Source organism: Haliotis asinina, chromosome 2, assembly GCF_037392515.1.
Source record: "Haliotis asinina isolate JCU_RB_2024 chromosome 2, JCU_Hal_asi_v2, whole genome shotgun sequence".
NCBI lineage: Eukaryota > Metazoa > Mollusca > Gastropoda > Lepetellida > Haliotidae > Haliotis > Haliotis asinina.
Genome location: NC_090281.1, coordinates 90009407 through 90028426, shown reverse-complemented (window position 1 = coordinate 90028426; position 19020 = coordinate 90009407). Strand labels below are relative to the sequence as shown.

Here is a 19020-nt window from a genome sequence, read left to right as displayed (position 1 = left end):
TAGCCTAGTGGTTAAAGCGTTCGCTCGTCACGCCGAAGATCCGGGTTCGATTCCCCACATGGGTACAATGTGAGAAGCCCATTTTCTGGTGTCCCCCGCCGTGATATTGCTGAAATATTGCTCAAAGTGGCGTAAAACTAAACTCACTCACTCACTCAATTCCCCATTTGAGTGACCTGGTGTTGCCCTGAGCTAACGGTTAATGTGATCTGACAAATGCTCTGTATGTTAGTTTGGTGCTTGCGCCGACCTGGCGATCTGGAGATGCTTTAACCAAAACGAGAATGTCGTAATCTGAAAAGGAATGATAAAGTCCAGTAAGGAGATTGATGCTTCAGATCTTCTACTGCAACTTTCGTCTGATTTTGATGACTGGACAATACAATATAACGACACTCTTCTTCATATTCTGGACTGTCATGCTCCGATAAAATAAACTAGAACTTTCACTCAAAGCCGGGATGTCCATGGTACAGCAACATTGTACACCAGGCAAAAAGGGAAAGACACATGTCATCGGTTCCCTGTTGCGCAGATCGATGCTCATGTTGTTGATCATTGGATTGTTTGGTCCAGACTCGATTATTTACAGACCGCGCCGGTTTGTAAAATAATCGAGTCTATACAAGACAACCCAGTGATCAACAGCATGAGCATCGATGACTTGAGTCAACCAAGTTATCGACCCTGACCACCCGATTCCGTTAGCCACCTCTTACGACAAGCATAGTCACCTTTTGTGGCAAGCATGGGTTGCTGAAGACCTGTTCTATCCAGGATCGTCACGGGTCCAAGAAACAAAGACTGGACTGCTACACCACTATAAGGTCCGACACACCGAGAGCATCCGGTTCCTGAGGGAGAATCACAGTGTTCCCCTGAAGGTTGTTATTGGAGGTTAGCTAGTCTAATAAGGACAAGTGCACACATCTTCAGACTGGATCGAACCCTACGATGAGACCGTTCCATGCCTGTGTCCCCCTTTCCGAATAAGCACCAAGCTTCCATTTGGCGTGATGTTCGCGGAGGAGGGAGGGGCGCAGCGCAAATACAGCATCAGGGTTCCTGTGTCTGAAAGAGTCATGGATTGGCATCGCGTCTTGGGTCGTAAAAGTAAAAGTAAAGTATATTCCATATCACTGATATTTGTACACAGATTATAAAGCTAATGATGGGACGTATGAAAAGCTGTAACCTTAAAATCGAACTGAAATATTGCAACAGTTTTACAAACATATGGTATAACACTATATGGAACACCCCCGCACCACTACCCGAGACATCACCTCTACCATATGGGACACCACCACCGCACCGCTACCTGACACACCACCACTATATGGGACACCACAACTACCAATACCACTACGAGAGATCCTTCCACCAACAACACTACCATCGCACCACTTCCTGGGGCATCACCACCACTATTACGCAAATAACCGAGGCACCACTACCTGATACACCACCACCACTACCATTACGAGAGACCCAACCACCACCACCCCTACCCGAGACATCACCACCACTACCTGAGACATCACCACCACTACCTGAGACAATTATCCCACTACCCGAGACATTACCACCACTACCCGAGACATCACTACCACTACTTGAGACATCACCACCACTACCTGAGACATCACCACCACTACTTGAGACATCGCCGACACTACCTGAGACATCACCGCCACTACTTGGGACATCACACCACAACATGAGACATCACCACCACTACTTGAGACATCACCATCACTACCACAGTGCCACTGCCTGAGATCACCACTACCTGAGACAGTGTCACCGCCATCAGTACAACAGACCTACGGCCATCACAACTATCCCCTATACAATAATCCAACACCACCATTACACGACGAGGCCCAACCACCCTTCTCAGTTCAAAAGCTAAAAACAGTTAAAATCCTATCGTAAATTTGCGTACTGTATCGAGCGTTAGAGGAAACGTGACGTGACTGACACATGGCACCGTAGCACGGTATCCCAATAGCGTAGATCATTACAGGATATTTTAATTCAGTAATTTTTTTATTGCGCACATATTCACGCAATAAGTACATGATCAAAGCGCAGATTATTATCATTATTTCACTGTTTAGCTTTTTCCCGTCTTAATCATTGGATGCCAATCTCAATGGCACATCACCCTCGAGATCATGCAATTATTGCAGCCAGTAAGTGCACTAAGTCATTGAGGCCTTCCTATTGGCATCTGGGTGGACTAGGACATTTATCCACGGTACTCTGCTGCACGTGGCGGACCGATGCTCATGCTGTGTTGATCACTGGATTAGTTGGTCCAGAATCGATTATTTACAGACCATATAGCTGGACTGCTGCATTCTCACGAGAATGAAACATAATACAAATATTTCAGCTGTCAATGTAGTTAAACTAGCTTTCAACAATTTCAGATTTTTACATAAATATCACAATTCATGTTTCAGTCTTTAAAAGTCAAAAACTCAATGGCACTTGTAAACAATAAAGCAAAACCTTAACACTGACTTACTTAATCTCCCCAGAATGTAACATACTACAAACTTGTACTAGGACTTGTAACTAACTGTAGGTAAACTTCAATCAAATCGAAACACAACCGCGTCCCTCTGTTTTATATTTTCACTTTAAATATCACCACTTCAAAGCCCTTTGTAGTGTTCATAGTTTAAACTACCGGAAGAAAACTCAAACTTTCATGGAATATTTCTGAAACAGCTTTCCACTCAAAAATATAAGAAACAGTTCTGAACCTAAACAAAAAATATGGGCTTTACAAATCACATAATCTCGTTTCGGGGCCAACTGATTGCATATCAGCTTCGTGGTAAACCGGACACGTGTTTCAAGGCTATAAAAGGTATTGCTTTGGATGGGCAAGATTATGATTTAGGACAGTATGTAGATGATACTCTGCTTTTTCTTGACGTTGTATTCCTTTTATGAAACATCAAATGAATAGTAAAAAAAACCCAAAAGCTATCTATCCCCATTTATCATGGCTTAATAATTCTTCATCTTAAGACACAATTTGGATTTGAAAGTTATTTTACCTCAATACAGCTAAATTAAACTGCTTCGTTTTCGAGCATGTAATCACAGTCTACCAGTGGCGGTTGGCGATTAGAATGATGTACCTTTACTCGAGCGTGTATTTACTCTTAATAACACCTGTATCGGTAATAACTATCATGCCGTTTTAGAACGTCCTTATAACATACAGCATACATATAAGATATTAAACCTTTACAAGAAACAAGCAAACTCAATTTTGTTAACTGTTTCAAAATGAAAAAAGTTGCTAAAATAGGAAAACTCTGAAGTTTCATAACGCTGTCATGTCCAGGTACAAGTCACTGGGAAACTGAATCATAAAGTAACCCTTTTTTTCCTTTAAAATTCATTTGAAAATCTATATGTAAGTCCTCTGTGTTAAAGAAAGTACCATGTATTCCTATTTATTATGTGTATGCTCTGTCATATATTCAGACTACTAGCCCTGTCACCAAAATGTATATAATCTTTGTGACCTTCCTGTGTCGTTGCCGTACGGCCTGAAAGAGCAATAAAATTCACTTCTGTTCTGACCAGACCCGTGAAGATCCGGATTACAATAGTCTTCATCAGCAAACTCAAGTCGTAAGAGGCGACTGAAGGAATCGGGTGGTCTGGTTCGCTGACTTGGTTGAGGCACGTCATCATATACAGTTGCCTAGACGCTCTTATTAGTCAGAGGATTGTCTGGTCCAAAGTCGATTACTTACAGACTCCGTCAAAAACTGGAACATTGCCGAGGCAAAACACAACCCCAAATACATCTGGACCAGAGCCAGATACAAAGGATTACGATAAAAGGTGCAGCCTTCACACATTTGTGAGTAATGAGTTTATTCATACATTTGTGAGTAATGAGTTTATTGTTTTCTATAGATGTAGCTTAAGCAAACCTATTGTGGCATAGGGGACCACAATGCATTGTTCACGCAACAGTGGGATACTAAGCTAATATATAACGAAGGAAATACTCAATTGTTCATTTATTTGAGATCAATATTATCTTATTACCACACAGATGACATGGTTCTCAGGGTAAGCTAGCAAGTAATATCGACTTACAAGACTGGTCCTTTAATGAATAAATAGATATAAATAGACATGAAGAGACTAGCATTTTCTCATTTAATTTCGCATTTGCGTTCCGGAAAATATGACTGTAGCTTGCATACAGAAACAGTGAGCTGCGCTGATCACCGGAATGCCCAACATCACAAGATACATACAGGAGATAAGATAAACAGCCACGTCGAGAAATAACGCTTATCACTTACTAAGTTACTAAATAAATGACAGATGTTGTAACAATTATTCGTACACGAAGAGCGGCTGAGAAATGGAAAACATAATTTCTGTGCAGATCTGAGCTGGATTGCGTTTTACCAATGTACAGACTCTTCTAGTGCGATAATTATTATCAGATTGTTGTCATGGATGTGTTTGAAAGTGTGAAAAAGGCAGTATTAGCTAAATAGTGCAAATACGAAAATTGTATAAAGGCATAACTAAGCATCATTATTCTCATAAAAAAGCCTAGATGTCTCCTCTTTGATCTAAAGATGTGTTTGCAAATTCAAAACAAAGCCCCAATATTAGCCAACAAAAACATGCAGTCAAATTCTCATTAAGGCATCAACTATGCGCACAAATATACTGGACAAAACTAGTTAGGGATATTGGTATTTTTCTGATTGATATTCTATCGGTGTGTCAGTGAGTAGGATTATTAGTCAACATTTGCATATACCTCTGACAATTTTCCATTTTGCCCAGCATATGTCTAAGTGTGGACTTTGCCTTGCCATCTCGTATGTTTAAATCAAGTATGTACATAGGACATTACACTGACAAATATGTACATAGGTCATTAGGTTGACATAATGTATGTATGTGTGGGGATATTACCTTGATGTCAAATACGTACATGTCAGGATATTACCTTGGCAACAAGTATGTACCTTGACATCATATATGTACATGAGACATTCATTACCTTTCCATCCAGTATGTACCTACGATATCACCTTGACGTCAAGTATGTACCTAGGACATCACCTTCACATTAAATATGTACATGGGACATCACCTTGACATTAAGTATGTACCTACGACATCACCTTGAAATCAAGTATGTACATAGGACATCACCTTGACAACACGTATGTACCTAGGACATCACCCTAACATTAAGTATGTACCTAAGACATTACTTTGCCATCAAGTATGTACCTAGGACATCACCCTCACATTATCTATGTACATGGGACATTACCTTGCCATCAAGTATGTACCTAGGACATCACCCTCACATTAAGTATGTACCTAGGACATCACCCTCACATTAGGCATGTACCTAGGACATTACCTTGTCATCAAGTATGTACCTAGGACATCACCCTGACAACAAGTATGTACGTGGGACATTACCTTGACATCACGTATGTACCCAAGACTTCACCTTGCCATCAAAAATGTACATGGGACATTACTTTGCCATCAAGTATGTACCTAGGACATCACCCTCACATTAGGCATGTACCTAGGACATTACCTTAAGATCAAGTATGTACCTAGGACATCACCCTAACATTAAGTATGTACATAGGACATTACCTTGCCATCAAGTATGTACCTAAGACATCACCTTGACATCAAGTATGTACATGGGACATTACCTTGCCATCAAGTATGTACCTAGGACATCACCCTGACAACAAGTATGTACCTAGGACATCACCCTCACATTAAGTATGTACCTAGGACATCACCCTCACATTAGGCATGTACCTAGGACATTACCTTAAGATCAAGTATGTACCTAGGACATCACCCTCACATTAAGTATGCACGTGGGACATTACCTTGACATCACGTATGTACCTAGGACATCACCTTCACATTGAGTATGTACCTAGGCCAGTACTTTGCCATCAAGTATGTACCTAGGACATCACCTTCACATTAAGTATGTACATGGGACATTACCTTGCCATCAAGTATGTACCTAGGACATCACCTTCACATTGAGTATGTACCTAGGCCAGTACTTTGCCATCAAGTATGTACCTAGGACATCACCTTCACATTAAGTATGTACATGGGACATTACCTTGCCATCAAGTATGTACCTTGGACATCACCCTCACATTAATTATGTACCTAAGACATTACTTTGCCATCAAGTATGTACCTAGGACATCAACTTCACAGTAAGTATGTACATGGGACATTACCTTGCCATCAAGTATGTACCTAGGACATCACCTTCACATTGAGTATGTACCTAGGCCAGTACTTTGCCATCAAGTATGTACCTAGGACATCACCTTCACATTAAGTATGTACATGGGACATTACCTTGCCATCAAGTATGTACCTTGGACATCACCCTCACATTAAGTATGTACATGGGACATTACCTTGCCATCAAGTATGTACCTAGGACATCACCCTCACATTAATTATGTACCTAAGACATTACTTTGCCATCAAGTATGTACCTAGGACATCACCTTGACATCAGGAATATATCTAGAACATAAACTTCACAGTAAGTATGTACCTAGGACACCACCCTGACAACAAGTATGTACCTAGGACATCACCCTGTCATCAAGTATGTACCCAAGACATCACCTTGACATCAAGTATGTATGTGGGACATTACCTTGACATCAAATAATTGAAATGTGGGCATAGGACATAACACTGACATCAACCATGTACATAAAGATGTCATAAATCACCAAATCCCATGGCCAAACCATGGCTAACACCATTTAAAGTGTGAAAAATAACACAAGCCAGCATTCATATAAACAATGTATTTCCAATGTCAGGAGTTCATTAACAAAACAAATAATAATGTAATACCATACGTGAAATATCTGTATCATTGCATTGAAAGACTTGGGATACCCTTATGTCTCACTCTCTTCAATCACACACATACAATCATGCATTTTTTCATTCATACACAATTAATACACAACTGACTCAATCACTATTCATTCACATACATCAAAACTAGCATTTGTATCACTCTTCATTCTTGTACCGGTACACAAAAACAGGCACTCTCTTCTTTCACTGACACATAAATAAGCATTTGCTAACACACATAACAAGGTCTTGTCACCATGTGTCAAACTTCAGAAGTACCTGCCAATTATGATTTGTTTTTGGACAAATTTGTTATTGAAATAAAGTACTGTCTATCAAAACTAAAAAAATTATAAATTAAACAATAAGCAGAATGCCTTATTTCTTGCACGTTCGATGACATGTTTTGAACAGTCTTGTCAGTTTGTTTATCATGAGGAACAGCAGGTTCATCTCTGGCACAACTGGATCATAGGAGCTTAAGGATACACTTTTATGTGATAGGTTCATCTCAGACATGCCTACACACTGGACTGTTAGATCCAGATCCCTGCTGTCCACAAGGGGCTGGTGGAGGTCAGAGGGGCACGGTTCTATTGTCACAACTAGTGGACAGTCTGACAGGGCATTTGATTGGAGATTCAGATCTGACGGGCTAGAGTCACCAGTCGGTGCTGTCATTTCCTTTAATTTGCCAACAACTTTCGAGAGGTCCCAGGGTTGAAGGAAGAGTTTTTCCGATGTGTCATCCCCGTCACCAGATGAGGCATTATTGCACTGTGGGTCACTGATCATACCAAGATTATCGTCAGCTACTACCCCCTGTCTCCTCTGAGGAATAATATCCATGTCAACAGCTTGCCTCTTCTCACGGAGAATAACTGTATCATCCACATTCGAGTATTCTCCCTTTTCAATATCTTCGGCTTTTTCAACCATATTGCTCTTGGAATTATCTTCCTTGCTTATGCTAGGCTCTTGATCACCCTCCTTTTCTTCTATAATCTCCTTTTCCCCAAAGTTCCATTTATACTGAACACCTTCCACAATTTCTCCCTTCAGCGATGCCAGTACATTCATCTCAAAATCCACCTCAGATGTTGAATCAAAATATGGTGACAAAGGATCTTCTAGGTTTGGTTCGTAGAAGAGAAAGAGGAGACCTTGTACAAGGCCATCCATCCCATAGGCCTCCTGCCATTCATCAGAGTTGAACATGTTCAGACAGATGTTGGTGTCATCACACTCATCGGTTGGGTCAATGTTGGGATGGTATATATGTGTTTCACAGCGAATCACTGGGGCTGTTTCTGGAAACGTTTCGCCAAGGGTTACCTGCAAATAACAATATTACAAATGTTATTCGAATATCTAAAAAAAATCCAAACTTTATCTTCATTATTCAAGAATTGTTAATTTTATTAAAACTGTTCAATACTAAACTTGTGGGATGAGTGAGTGAGTTTAGTTTTATGCCGCAATATCATGGTAAGGAACACCAGAAATGAGCTTCACACATTACATCCATGTGGGATAACATGTGGAAAAGGAGTATCATATGCTAGACTAGATTACAAGCGAGGCACTAGTTTCCAAAACTGTTCAGACATGACAAAAATCTTCTTTTTTAGTCATACACTATAAATAACACATGAATAATCGTACTAATAAGGAAAACGTAGACGTACCTGGAAGCGGAAAGTGCCTCCCTTGTATGCCCCAGCGTGGGGCTTGACATCCACCTTGAAATTGGACACGTCCTCATCGTCCCACTCGACAATCTCGGCCTGTCCATCAGACAGCGTCCTGATATTCTTCAGGAGTTTGTGAAACTCCTTAGTTAGAGTTCCGAGCGTCATAATGACACGTTTCTTCCACTGCTAATCAATAAAATATTCCAGTCTAACTTTGGACGTCGCTGCTATTTTGTTTTCACCATACGGCGTGTCAGTCTCGTGCTTCAGTCTGTCCACTCACCATGTGGACGGGGTGCGTTTCGCTACCTTCCCATTATTTCCACTTACTGGCCTTCGTTACAACTATGTGATAACGTTGGCTGTTGCTCTGTACTGTCCTGATATCTAGGTGAAATGAGCTGTATTTGTCGCTGTGTGTTTATAAACACGCTGTGTGTGTGTTGCAACGCTTGTGACATACCCATAGGGCCGCTCGTGTGGGATTCCCGTAGTTGACCAATGAGGGATCAGTATTTGAGGTAACCCGGTCTAAATATAGCAACTTAGTTGCATGGCTGCGCAAACAAATATGCGCAATGAATATTTCCACGTATGATGACATACTCCTGCAAGCTGAATCTCGTTCAATGATCGAAATTCCTACTTTTTCAGACCAAAACAACCACGCTTTGAAATTTAGACTGAACATACACGCTAATTTGCTCTATTTAATTTTATTAAAAGTTCCAGATAATTAAAGATATTTAAATAAATGCATCGATTTGCTAATAAATAATTTTATTGTCATTTTAACCAGACCAGTTCGCAATAGTAAATGATTGCATGATCCATAACATATCCCATATACCATTTCCCTCGTTTCCGGTACATGAGAATATTATGAGGATTTAATTAGAGCAATATAGATTAGTGCACATGATTCAGCTTTGTGTTAAATTACGACAAAATATAATATACTGTCTAATGTTAGGTGACGCTGTTTCTGGCAACTATCACGTTGGCTGATAATTTTAAATGTATCTAATTCATATCTGGTCAGTAGGGATTACGAAAATGGGAAAAACCTCGCATGTTATGCTAAATATATGTATCATTTTTAAATTGTATTGTACTAACTTTGAGAGGTAAGCCAAAGTATCGTTCTCTATGTCGTAGAAAGTTATTACGTGGTATGACGTTTATCACTATAAATCTACGAGTATTGTCTTGTCAGTACTGAAACAAAAGCAAATCGATTCTCGATTTCCAAATATTCAGTTACTATCAGTACATATTTCTAGGGCGAAATTCAATATGCGTGACGCTTTAAAATGAAGAAATACAGGAAGTTTGTAGGCCAGTTATAAAAACATAGGGGTGTTGAGGCACTTCTTATTTTTTTATTAATTTTTGAACTTTTTTTCATGAAAATATAGTCACTTGTTATCCGATACGTGTTTGCTGTTAGCGGAAGGAAACATGAAAATTATCAAAACACGCCTCAAAAATAAATATTTAACAAAAATATAAAGAGACAAGCCCCCAGGGAGGATCGAACTCCCGACCCCTGGTTTACAAGACCAGTGCTCTAACCACTGAGCTATGGAGGCTCACGCTTCTGGCAGAGATTTTACCTAACTTTACTCCGCCACACATAAAATCGCTACACTAGGCTATAACTGGGTCACAGCACGGCGCGGTTAACCGATTAGATCGACTCACCTTATGCGACATATTTATCACATACTACATTATCCAATTAATTCAATCAGTATCAAACATTGCAAGGTTTCTGTAGTATCTGAGTAGCTGCCACTGAATATGAGAGCATGCATTTGAACATTTCTATAACCAGACCTAGCTACCTCCTGGTGAACGGCAAAAACCTGTTTTAAGTGGACAGTGTTTTGAAACTGTTTGGTAAATAATGTCGTCTAAATCTTTCATTGGGAACCACAACAGAGTGAGCATGCCAGCGATATACCGAGGGACTGTTCATGTTCAATGACGAATACAAATGCAAAAGTAACTGTGTAAAACACGGGCATGACATTTTCTCAGGGAAACAAAACGCCAGTTGAAACGGGGTTTGTCCACCTGTCATCATGAAATAAATATCATGGGCCCTTCGTTAATACACTCACAAAAACACAACGGAAAAGGTAACCACAGGCGGATTCTGAGGGGGTGGTAGGGGTGTGCACCTCCTCTTTCATGCTCAAATTTTGTTAAATGACTGTTGAATCTGGGTGAAAATGAAGTTTCCCCCTTTCTCAAAAAGCTGCATCCGCCCCTGGTAACAAACTGAAATTAAATTAAAATTTAATTAATTAACTTAATTAAAATGCTATTAACAATTGTCTAATCCTCATTTTTCTCATTTCCAATGCTCGTAAGAAACCCTATACAAAAAATAAATATATTCATGATTAAAGATTTGCACATGTGTGATGGGATAAATTTCCTCTAAATAAGGATGAAAAACAAGTGAGGTGAGCTGACAAGAGAAACACTATTATGGCACCAGGGAGTGAATGACTTTGGTTTTTCACACTGTTTGTAACAATATTCCAGCAACATCACAGCAAGGAACTCCACAAATGGGCTTCACACATTGAACCTATGTGGGGAATTGAACCAGGTCTTCAGAGTGATGAGTGAATACTTTAACCACTAGGCCACCCCACCAACCCTATGGTATCAGGGAGATATATGATTCAAATACCAACAATGTCTTAGACCATAATACAGATATACAAACATGAGTCATGGCTGGTTCCTTAACCTTCACGAAACTCAAAAATACACTAGAATTTTATGAAAGATATTGTTCCATTTATTTTATAAACAAATAACAGGACACAAAATTACCATGGTGAAATCAAACAGTTATATGTTCATTTCAAATCCTGTTGGTTAGCACAACAATTTGTCATTGTTCTGTAACATCAGTGCAGTTTTCTGCATATATCCCTCCATATATTGAAGTAAGAGGTTTGTGCTTTCTCCATGAGCAGGGCAGCAACAGTTTTTCTTGTGTGACCTCCAGTGTCCAGAAGAGACTGGAAACCAGTAACCAGATCAGTAAAATCTGTTTCCTGTATCGCTGACTCACACCTGTGGAAAGAATAAAGTATAACTGATTTGAAGTTTTACACAGGGATGAGCATCATAATATCAATAAATGGAAGAGTGACTAACAATAAAACACACCATCCTGTCGCTCAGTCCACTGACCAATGTTGAAAGTACAACAGAGTAAGTACAGTGCTCTTCAGGACAAAAACATCATTACGATCATTACTGGACTCAGTACTCTGAAAATATCTTTTCCAATGAGAACTTCATTATTAATAGTCTGATGCTCTCAATGTACACTGGGTTGATGGCACACATGCCCAACTGAGATAAGGCAGTCTGTCTCACCCTGACATTCTTGAGGCCATAATGAGAGGTTCTTGCATGACACTTTTTGCCTGTCATATCTGTCCTCAGTGTGTGGGGATGATATGGTGGTATCTGGCTGATATCACTGGCGAAAGGGCACAGTCATATCATAACCTTATCATCATACAGCACATCAAGGGACATATCTAGATAAACTAGGCTCAATCTACTGAGGTTTCGAGCTGTTTGCATGTACGCATCCTTACCAGTTTTGAAGTGGCAGTTCATTTGAGATTGAATTTTGGCCCAAGTGGTCAATATGAACATGTGACGACAGACAGTATTGTATGTGCAAAACGGGCCATATAATTCATAGGTATATGATAATGTGTTTAATCATATACTTATAAATATAAGTGATATATGTCATTTCTCACTGTTCCAAACTCATGAGCAAGAGGGCCTATAGTAAGTGAGACCAGGGTAATTATGACAACAGCAAGGACATATAATACCCTAGATACACAAAGATGCTGCCATTACCTCCATGAGTAGAGTCTACCATTGGTCAGTTGCTTATGGTAGTGTGGTGACATCTGATTGGCGAGGAAAGTCAGGTGGTCTAAATACACTTCCCCAAAAGATGAATCAGCAGTGACAGCCTTGGCCAGGATGAAATGTGGAATTCTCTGTAGCAGCCTGCAGACATTGTACACACGTGTTATAGGGTATACCTTTGTTGAAAAGTGTAGCTCTGCAGTGTGGTAGTGTATTAAATAAGTTAGTAGTGTATTAAATAAGCTATTCCTGTCTTGGTTCCAACATGATGAGAAAGTTTAGCACTGCAAGTTATAAAATATAAATACCCATATTTGAAGGCAAGAATGTGAGAAGTTAACCATTTTGGAATTGTTCTCAGATTGCTATGCATGCTCTTTGCTGAAGGATATGATGTGCAATGCAGATCTGGAAACAGGATCTATCAAGAATATATTACAGAACATCAAACTTGGCTCAGGGACAATCAGAGAGTGACCGTTACTGCAGACACTATTCCCCTACACTTTAAATGTCCTTCATACCAAATAACACACACATTAACTATACACCCACCGTGAGCGGTCATTACTTTGTTGAGACAGCTTTACAATGTGAGGCACAAGGAATTTGGCCTGGGCAGTCATTAGGAGATTCTCAGAGTCAGGGGTAGGGGTACGTCTCCTCTTCTTCATCCATTTTCTTTTCTCTAGGACTTTCTCTTCTTGTATGCATCTCAAGATGTCCTTCTCCATATCCTCTGTGGTCTGTCCTTCAGTCAGTGTTCTGAACAGCTGCATACAGGAGCGAGTGAGTGAGTGAGCAGGTCTGGGTGAGTGAGTCAGTCAGTCAGTGAGGGGTTGGGTATTGACAAAATTTTGTTTTGCGATATCCAAGTATTGTAATGGTATTTTGCAACATGAATCAGAATGTATAGTGAAAGTGTAACACATGGTTTAAGGTAATGAAATTACTGTTTCCTTTCTTTGAAACAATGCTGCTAGCCACTGTCAGAACAATGTTCATGCTGTTGATCACTGGATAGTCTGGTTCAGACTTGATTATTAACAGACTGCCGCCACATAGCTGGAATATTGGTGAGTGTGGCATAAAACTAAACTCACTCACTCAAAAAGTATACCGCAATATATATCATATTGACGTTTGAATTGCAATATATCGTTTAGTGAGTGAGTGAGTGGGTGAGAGTGAAATATTACCTTGAATAGTATTGCTGTTACATTGGGCGATTAATGTTACATTGAACATTGTTACTGGTTCTAGTGAATATTAAATGTCAGTTTGATATGGCTGGAAAGCCTAAAGTGATGCAGACTTGGTTGTCCAGTTAATCAGGATTCAAACCCACAGTCACAGGTCTCAGAGATACATAAGGGACACAACTCTGCATTTCTGTAAAATTGTGAATCACAAACACCCCAGCACAATCATCTTAGTGTGTTGTTGTTGACATTTTCACCAATTGGTTGAACTAGAAAGATGGCAGTTAAACTTGCATACTCTGCAGCGTTAACATCACGGCATTGCCCATGGGGATATTTAAAGAAAAAGGTGACCACTGAACTGACTACCTATTTCTATGCAAGATGTTCCCCAGCAAACACTCCATACATTATATATGGAATTCATATCACTAGAGAGCATGTCACTTTAAGTTTACATAGAAGTGCCACATACAACTCAGAGCTATGAAGTTCTGTGCCTCCAGCTTACACAGATGGTGTTGGAAGTCCACATTTCTGACGTCACTTCCAGTTAACATTACATTGTAATGCCTGGCCTCTTTCCAGATAACTACAATTTGAATAGATCCTACACTGACAAGGATGGAAGAAAGACAGGTGGCTTAGGCATCACCAGAATTCACTGCACACATGTGCCTGACTCATATGAAGCGAAGGACTTAAATCTGAAATCTTTCAGTACTATACAAACGCTTACTGGTGACAGTGCTCAGTGAATCCGTTAGGATCCGGGTTAGAATTGGTCTTCAGTAACCCAAGCTTGCCATAAGAAGCAACTAATGGGATCATGTGGTCAGACTCACTGACTTGGTTGACACATGTCACAAGTTCCCAACTGCACAGACTGATGCTTATGCTGATGATCAGTGGGTTCTCTGGTCCAGACTTGATAATTTACAAACCACTGCCATATAGCTGTAATATTGCTGACTGTGGTGTAAACCTAAACTCACCTGCTCAGTGCTCTGTGTGATCAGAGGCCATACAGCTGCCAAATAGCTGGAATAATTCTGACTGTGGTGTAAACCTAAACTCACCTGCTCAATGCTCTGTGTGATCACAGGCCATATAGCTGCCATATAGCTGGAATACTTGTGACTGTGGTGTAAACCTAAACTCACCTGCTCAATGCTCTGTGTGATCAGAGGTCATATAGCTGCCATATAGCAGGAATACTTGTGACTGTGGTGTAAACCTTAACTCACCTGCTCAGTGCTCTGTGTGATCACAGGCCATATAAAAGACTGATATCAATAGATTGCATCAAGCATTATTATTATGTGGTATCTGTTGTGATATATGACCACACCATGCAGAAGCCCATGGTAGGATGACATTGGCCAATTCCTCTAGTTTGGTAGTTTTTTTAGTACAGCAAACACCAGAAGGCCTGTAAATAATCAAATCTAGCCCAACAATCCAGTGATTGACATCATGAGTATCAATCAATGCACCAGAGAAACAATGACATGCATAAACCAAGTCATCAAGTCTGACCTCCTTATCTTCGTCAGATCTTACGAGGATGGATTTACTGAGGACTAAGTATCTCCATGGGTACTCATTAATCAGTGCTTACATCTAATACATTTACTGAAGTAACGTCCTACCTCCTCCATGGTGTGACTGTGAATGTCAGCATCCATTAGCTCTGTAAGCACCTCTGCACTGGTGCTAGGATTCTGCAGTAGGATCTGTCATGAGGAAACATATCAGAGAGATGAAACTCTTAGTAAGTCAAGTTATCCAAAGAAAATATGAAAGACTGCTCTACTGAAAATAGATACTAGACATGAAAATAGAACATTGATACTTTTTGTCTGACATTTTCGTTTTGCTATATGGAAATGGGAATCAGCAGATTCTAAGACGAGTAATCTTAATTGAGAATTGAATCCATACTGGCACTATGGCTTTGTTCCATCACTGACAGCACTCTGTTTGTCTTGAGTTTGGTGTTTGATGCCACACGACAGCTGCAAGTAAACATCGTTTAATAACACAATATACAGCGCCTTCAGTTAATCACTGGCAAACTGTAGTGCAAATGGGGTTGCACAGCGTACAGGATATGACCAGTCTTATGTGTGAACTGGTCATATTCTCTATGCTGCGCCACGCCATTTGTGCTACATTTTGCCCGTGGGTTAATGCTAGGTAAGAGGGTACCTGCTGCAACAGTGACACAGCCTGACCCAAGAGATCCACACACAGACACACTCGACTGGGAGGGTCAACCAACAGCATCATCTCCATCAGCTTCTTGTTGAATGCTTCCTCAACACGCTGTCCACTCACTTGCTGGTGGATCTGGATGTAGTCAATTTGAAAAGAGAATAACATCAGGTTTGAGGCTTTACGTACTCAGCCTCTACGGCATTTCAAACTGTGTTGATTCAAAAGTATAACAATACATGTATAATTTATAATTACATATTAATAGCACAAATACATTTGTTTCATGTAAATGGATGCATATTTTTTTCTGGACTTGTCATTAATCAAGCTACTGCTAAATGTGAAATTTTCCGAAACAAAACAATTAAGAATTAAATGTTCTTTTGTGTCAACTGTAAAATTGAAAGGGAAGGATCAGTTCAGTGTCGACACGACAAGGACTTTAGCTCAATCACTCAGATGAATTAATAAATTTGTATCAACATTAATCAATTATCAGTAATTAGATCAGATGACATACTTTTTCACTTCACAAAAAATAACTTATCTTACCTTCTGGCAATAAGCTGCCCATTTGAGTGCATGGTTCAGTGACTGGACTTCCCATCGCACTACTTCACACCCATTTGCCTGACCAAGAATCTGAGCAAAGGTGTACACATTTTTCAGAACAGTTGACAATGACATGCTTCCATCTGGAAAGCAAAATAGTATTGCCATTTGAGCTGTAAAATATGCAAAAATAGTCCACAAAATGAACTGTGTGACGAACAAGCATGTAGATATGCAGGCTCGGTAAGACATATAAAGTAACTTGTGTAATTGTGCCAGAGAGGAAAACTGTTCTCAGTCTTGTAGCCACAAACAAATATTATTTTAGGCAAACTACCTTGTCCACATTATGAAAAAATTAATTCTGTCTGTAAGCTGATACAGTAAGGATATCATCCAGTTGAATGTTTTTGTCAATGTAAAGTCCGGTTATTTTGGTCCGGTCTCAATAAGAAAAGACCTCGAAAACATATGAAATCAAGACCTTCAAGATAGATCAGCATTCTCAAACATCTTCCAGACACATGCTAATACATGATTACTCTGTCAGTTCGTGCCATCGATAATGATAACAAGAGTGAAGGATAATTAGCAACACTTGTCACCCCGATACCCAACTCCGTACGATGAGCCTCGGAGTCGGATGGGTCACAATCATGATTTTACCTGACGACGCTAGTCTGAATTAACACATGAACACTGATACCATTAGTCAATCGGGTCTTACATCAATTCTAACACGTCTATATCATACTATCTTCTGAAAATAATGTTTCGAACAACGAAATTCCCGCCGCCATCCTGAACATGTAAACTTCCGGTCTGGGAAAAAGTCCAGTAAAAACCGGAAAATGTACACTTGGCGTACATTTTTTCATATCGAAATGAATGAGTGATTGACATTTTATTCCTGCGATCGTATACAACGAAAGCTTGAAATGGATTTCAGTATTGTCATATAGTAGAAGCCAACATGAATTATTATCTGAAATGTATTAACGGTGTGACCAATAACATTCCTTAATTAAATAAATGTTCTATGATCTAAAGGTTAACCATAACATAATAATAGATCTACCATTATTAGGCCCGGACCTGAACTTCCGATGACTATCAACAGATTAAGGAATTGTGTAGTTCTTAGAGATTATCCTTAAATCTCTTGCCAGTATAGAATTCATAACAGTCCTATGTTATCAGCACTATAAATATGCCGTGAAAGGTCAGCACTCGCGCCACTTGGAGCATCCTGTCCTGTACTCATAGCTGCCGAATCCATTCAAACAAACATATTGAAATCATTTGGAAACGTTCTCACATTTATCGTTAGACGTTTGGTGAATAACACCAACAATCAGGAACTTTCAAGCATTATCAAGTGGTTGATATCATGAACAAGCTTCCACACTGCCAGGTGACGACCACAAGCAGTAAACAAATCTAACCATCAAATCCATTTCGTCAGCTCAGCCGGCGGGGTAGCCTGGTTCCATTCACTACAGGTGTATAACGTGTGAAGCCCATTTCTGGTGTCCACGTTGTGATATTGCTGGAACATTGCTAAAACGGTGTACAACCAAACTCACTCACTCGTCCCCTCTTACGTACGAAGGATATAAGATGAATACAATTTTACGTCGCTTACAACAACTTTATAGCAATATCACGGGGAACATCAAAGCATATGCAGGGGTTTGTAGCGCAAAAACAGACATCAAGGGTTATCATCTCCCACACATAAATGACGTTTTCTGATTGACTAAAGCGCCCTTCCAGTACTATCAATGTACCCCACTTTCCAAGCGAGGGACATTGCAATGTACCAGGCTGGAAGTGACAACTCATTCGGTACTTCTTGGTAGTACTTCTTTATTTCGAATAACACCGATCCATCAAGAATTAATGACACTTTGGGAAATGAACTGAACAACATCCTGTTGTACCACTGACAGTCGCCAGGTGGATCTGCCTAGTCTCACTCCTAGACTAGCCTTCGTGGATGTTTGAGCGTGAACATCGCTTTGGAACATTTAACGCCCTGCCTGTTTAAACCATTGTACAAACGAAACGTTGTTGTTTGGGCTTTTTGGGTTGTTATTTTTTATTGCAATAATTGTTTTCATTCAGTTTATTTATATATTTATTATTATTATTTATTACATATACTCTTTTAAAAAGTAGGGGATAATGAACTTTCAATTTGGATAGGAAGTGTAAACGTTAAGAAAAGTTTCAAGGACAGACATCTTATGAACGTACCACCATTTCCTATTGCCGCGCCCCTCCAAACACAACGCATGATATGCACGTGCACAACGCAGTAGCTCCATGCACGTGCGTAGGATCCCATTCTTGATTTTGACGTTTTTTCAAGAAGGTGGAGAAATCACTTAGGATATTAATTTTGACACTCATCTTTCATCACATATTTGTTAGTGTTTGTTTCTAGCCGGTTGTTTTGAAAT

At 39.8% G+C, this 19020-nt stretch overlaps 2 protein-coding genes and 1 non-coding gene across 4 annotated transcripts; all 3 read right to left on the bottom strand.

The window, feature by feature from the left end:
• Window positions 1-6887: 6887 nt before the first annotated feature.
• Window positions 6888-9165, bottom strand: LOC137272989 (uncharacterized). The gene is made up of 2 exons (XM_067805429.1): window positions 8649-9165; window positions 6888-8295 (listed from the first exon to the last, which is right to left on the bottom strand). Exons 1-2 carry the CDS (start codon window positions 8817-8819, stop codon window positions 7339-7341), a joined length of 1128 nt encoding a protein of 375 aa, XP_067661530.1. The 5' UTR covers window positions 8820-9165; the 3' UTR covers window positions 6888-7338.
• Window positions 9166-10173: 1008 nt separating this feature from the next.
• Trnat-ugu (transfer RNA threonine (anticodon UGU)) lies at window positions 10174-10246 on the bottom strand. The gene has a single exon. It is a non-coding gene; the product is annotated as a tRNA-Thr (tRNA).
• Window positions 10247-11449: 1203 nt separating this feature from the next.
• LOC137272988 (uncharacterized) lies at window positions 11450-18841 on the bottom strand. 2 transcript variants are annotated; one of them, XM_067805427.1, is made up of 7 exons: window positions 18815-18841; window positions 16556-16698; window positions 15995-16135; window positions 15436-15519; window positions 13137-13354; window positions 12567-12722; window positions 11450-11753 (listed from the first exon to the last, which is right to left on the bottom strand). In XM_067805427.1, exons 2-7 carry the CDS (start codon window positions 16688-16690, stop codon window positions 11585-11587), a joined length of 903 nt encoding a protein of 300 aa, XP_067661528.1. In that variant the 5' UTR covers window positions 16691-16698; window positions 18815-18841; the 3' UTR covers window positions 11450-11584. The 2 variants fall into 2 exon arrangements, with proteins under 2 accessions (XP_067661528.1, XP_067661527.1); XM_067805426.1 differs by lacking the exon at window positions 18815-18841 and adding an exon at window positions 17283-17391.
• Between the last annotated feature and the right edge of the window lie 179 nt (window positions 18842-19020).

Excerpts from the sequence above, each read along its gene's own strand:
- LOC137272989 (XM_067805429.1), bottom strand. The coding sequence starts at position 8,819 with ATGACGCTCGGAACTCTAACTAAGGAGTTTCACAAACTCCTGAAGAAT. Across the intron at positions 8,296-8,648 it reads GAGGCACTTTCCGCTTCCAG|GTAACCCTTGGCGAAACGTT; the intron begins GTACGTCTACGT and ends TGTTATTTGCAG.
- LOC137272988 (XM_067805427.1), bottom strand. The coding sequence starts at position 16,690 with ATGTCATTGTCAACTGTTCTGAAAAATGTGTACACCTTTGCTCAGATT. Across the intron at positions 15,520-15,994 it reads CTGTGTCACTGTTGCAGCAG|ATCCTACTGCAGAATCCTAG; the intron begins GTACCCTCTTAC and ends TCCTCATGACAG. Across the intron at positions 13,355-15,435 it reads ACAGTCACACCATGGAGGAG|CTGTTCAGAACACTGACTGA; the intron begins GTAGGACGTTAC and ends TCCTGTATGCAG.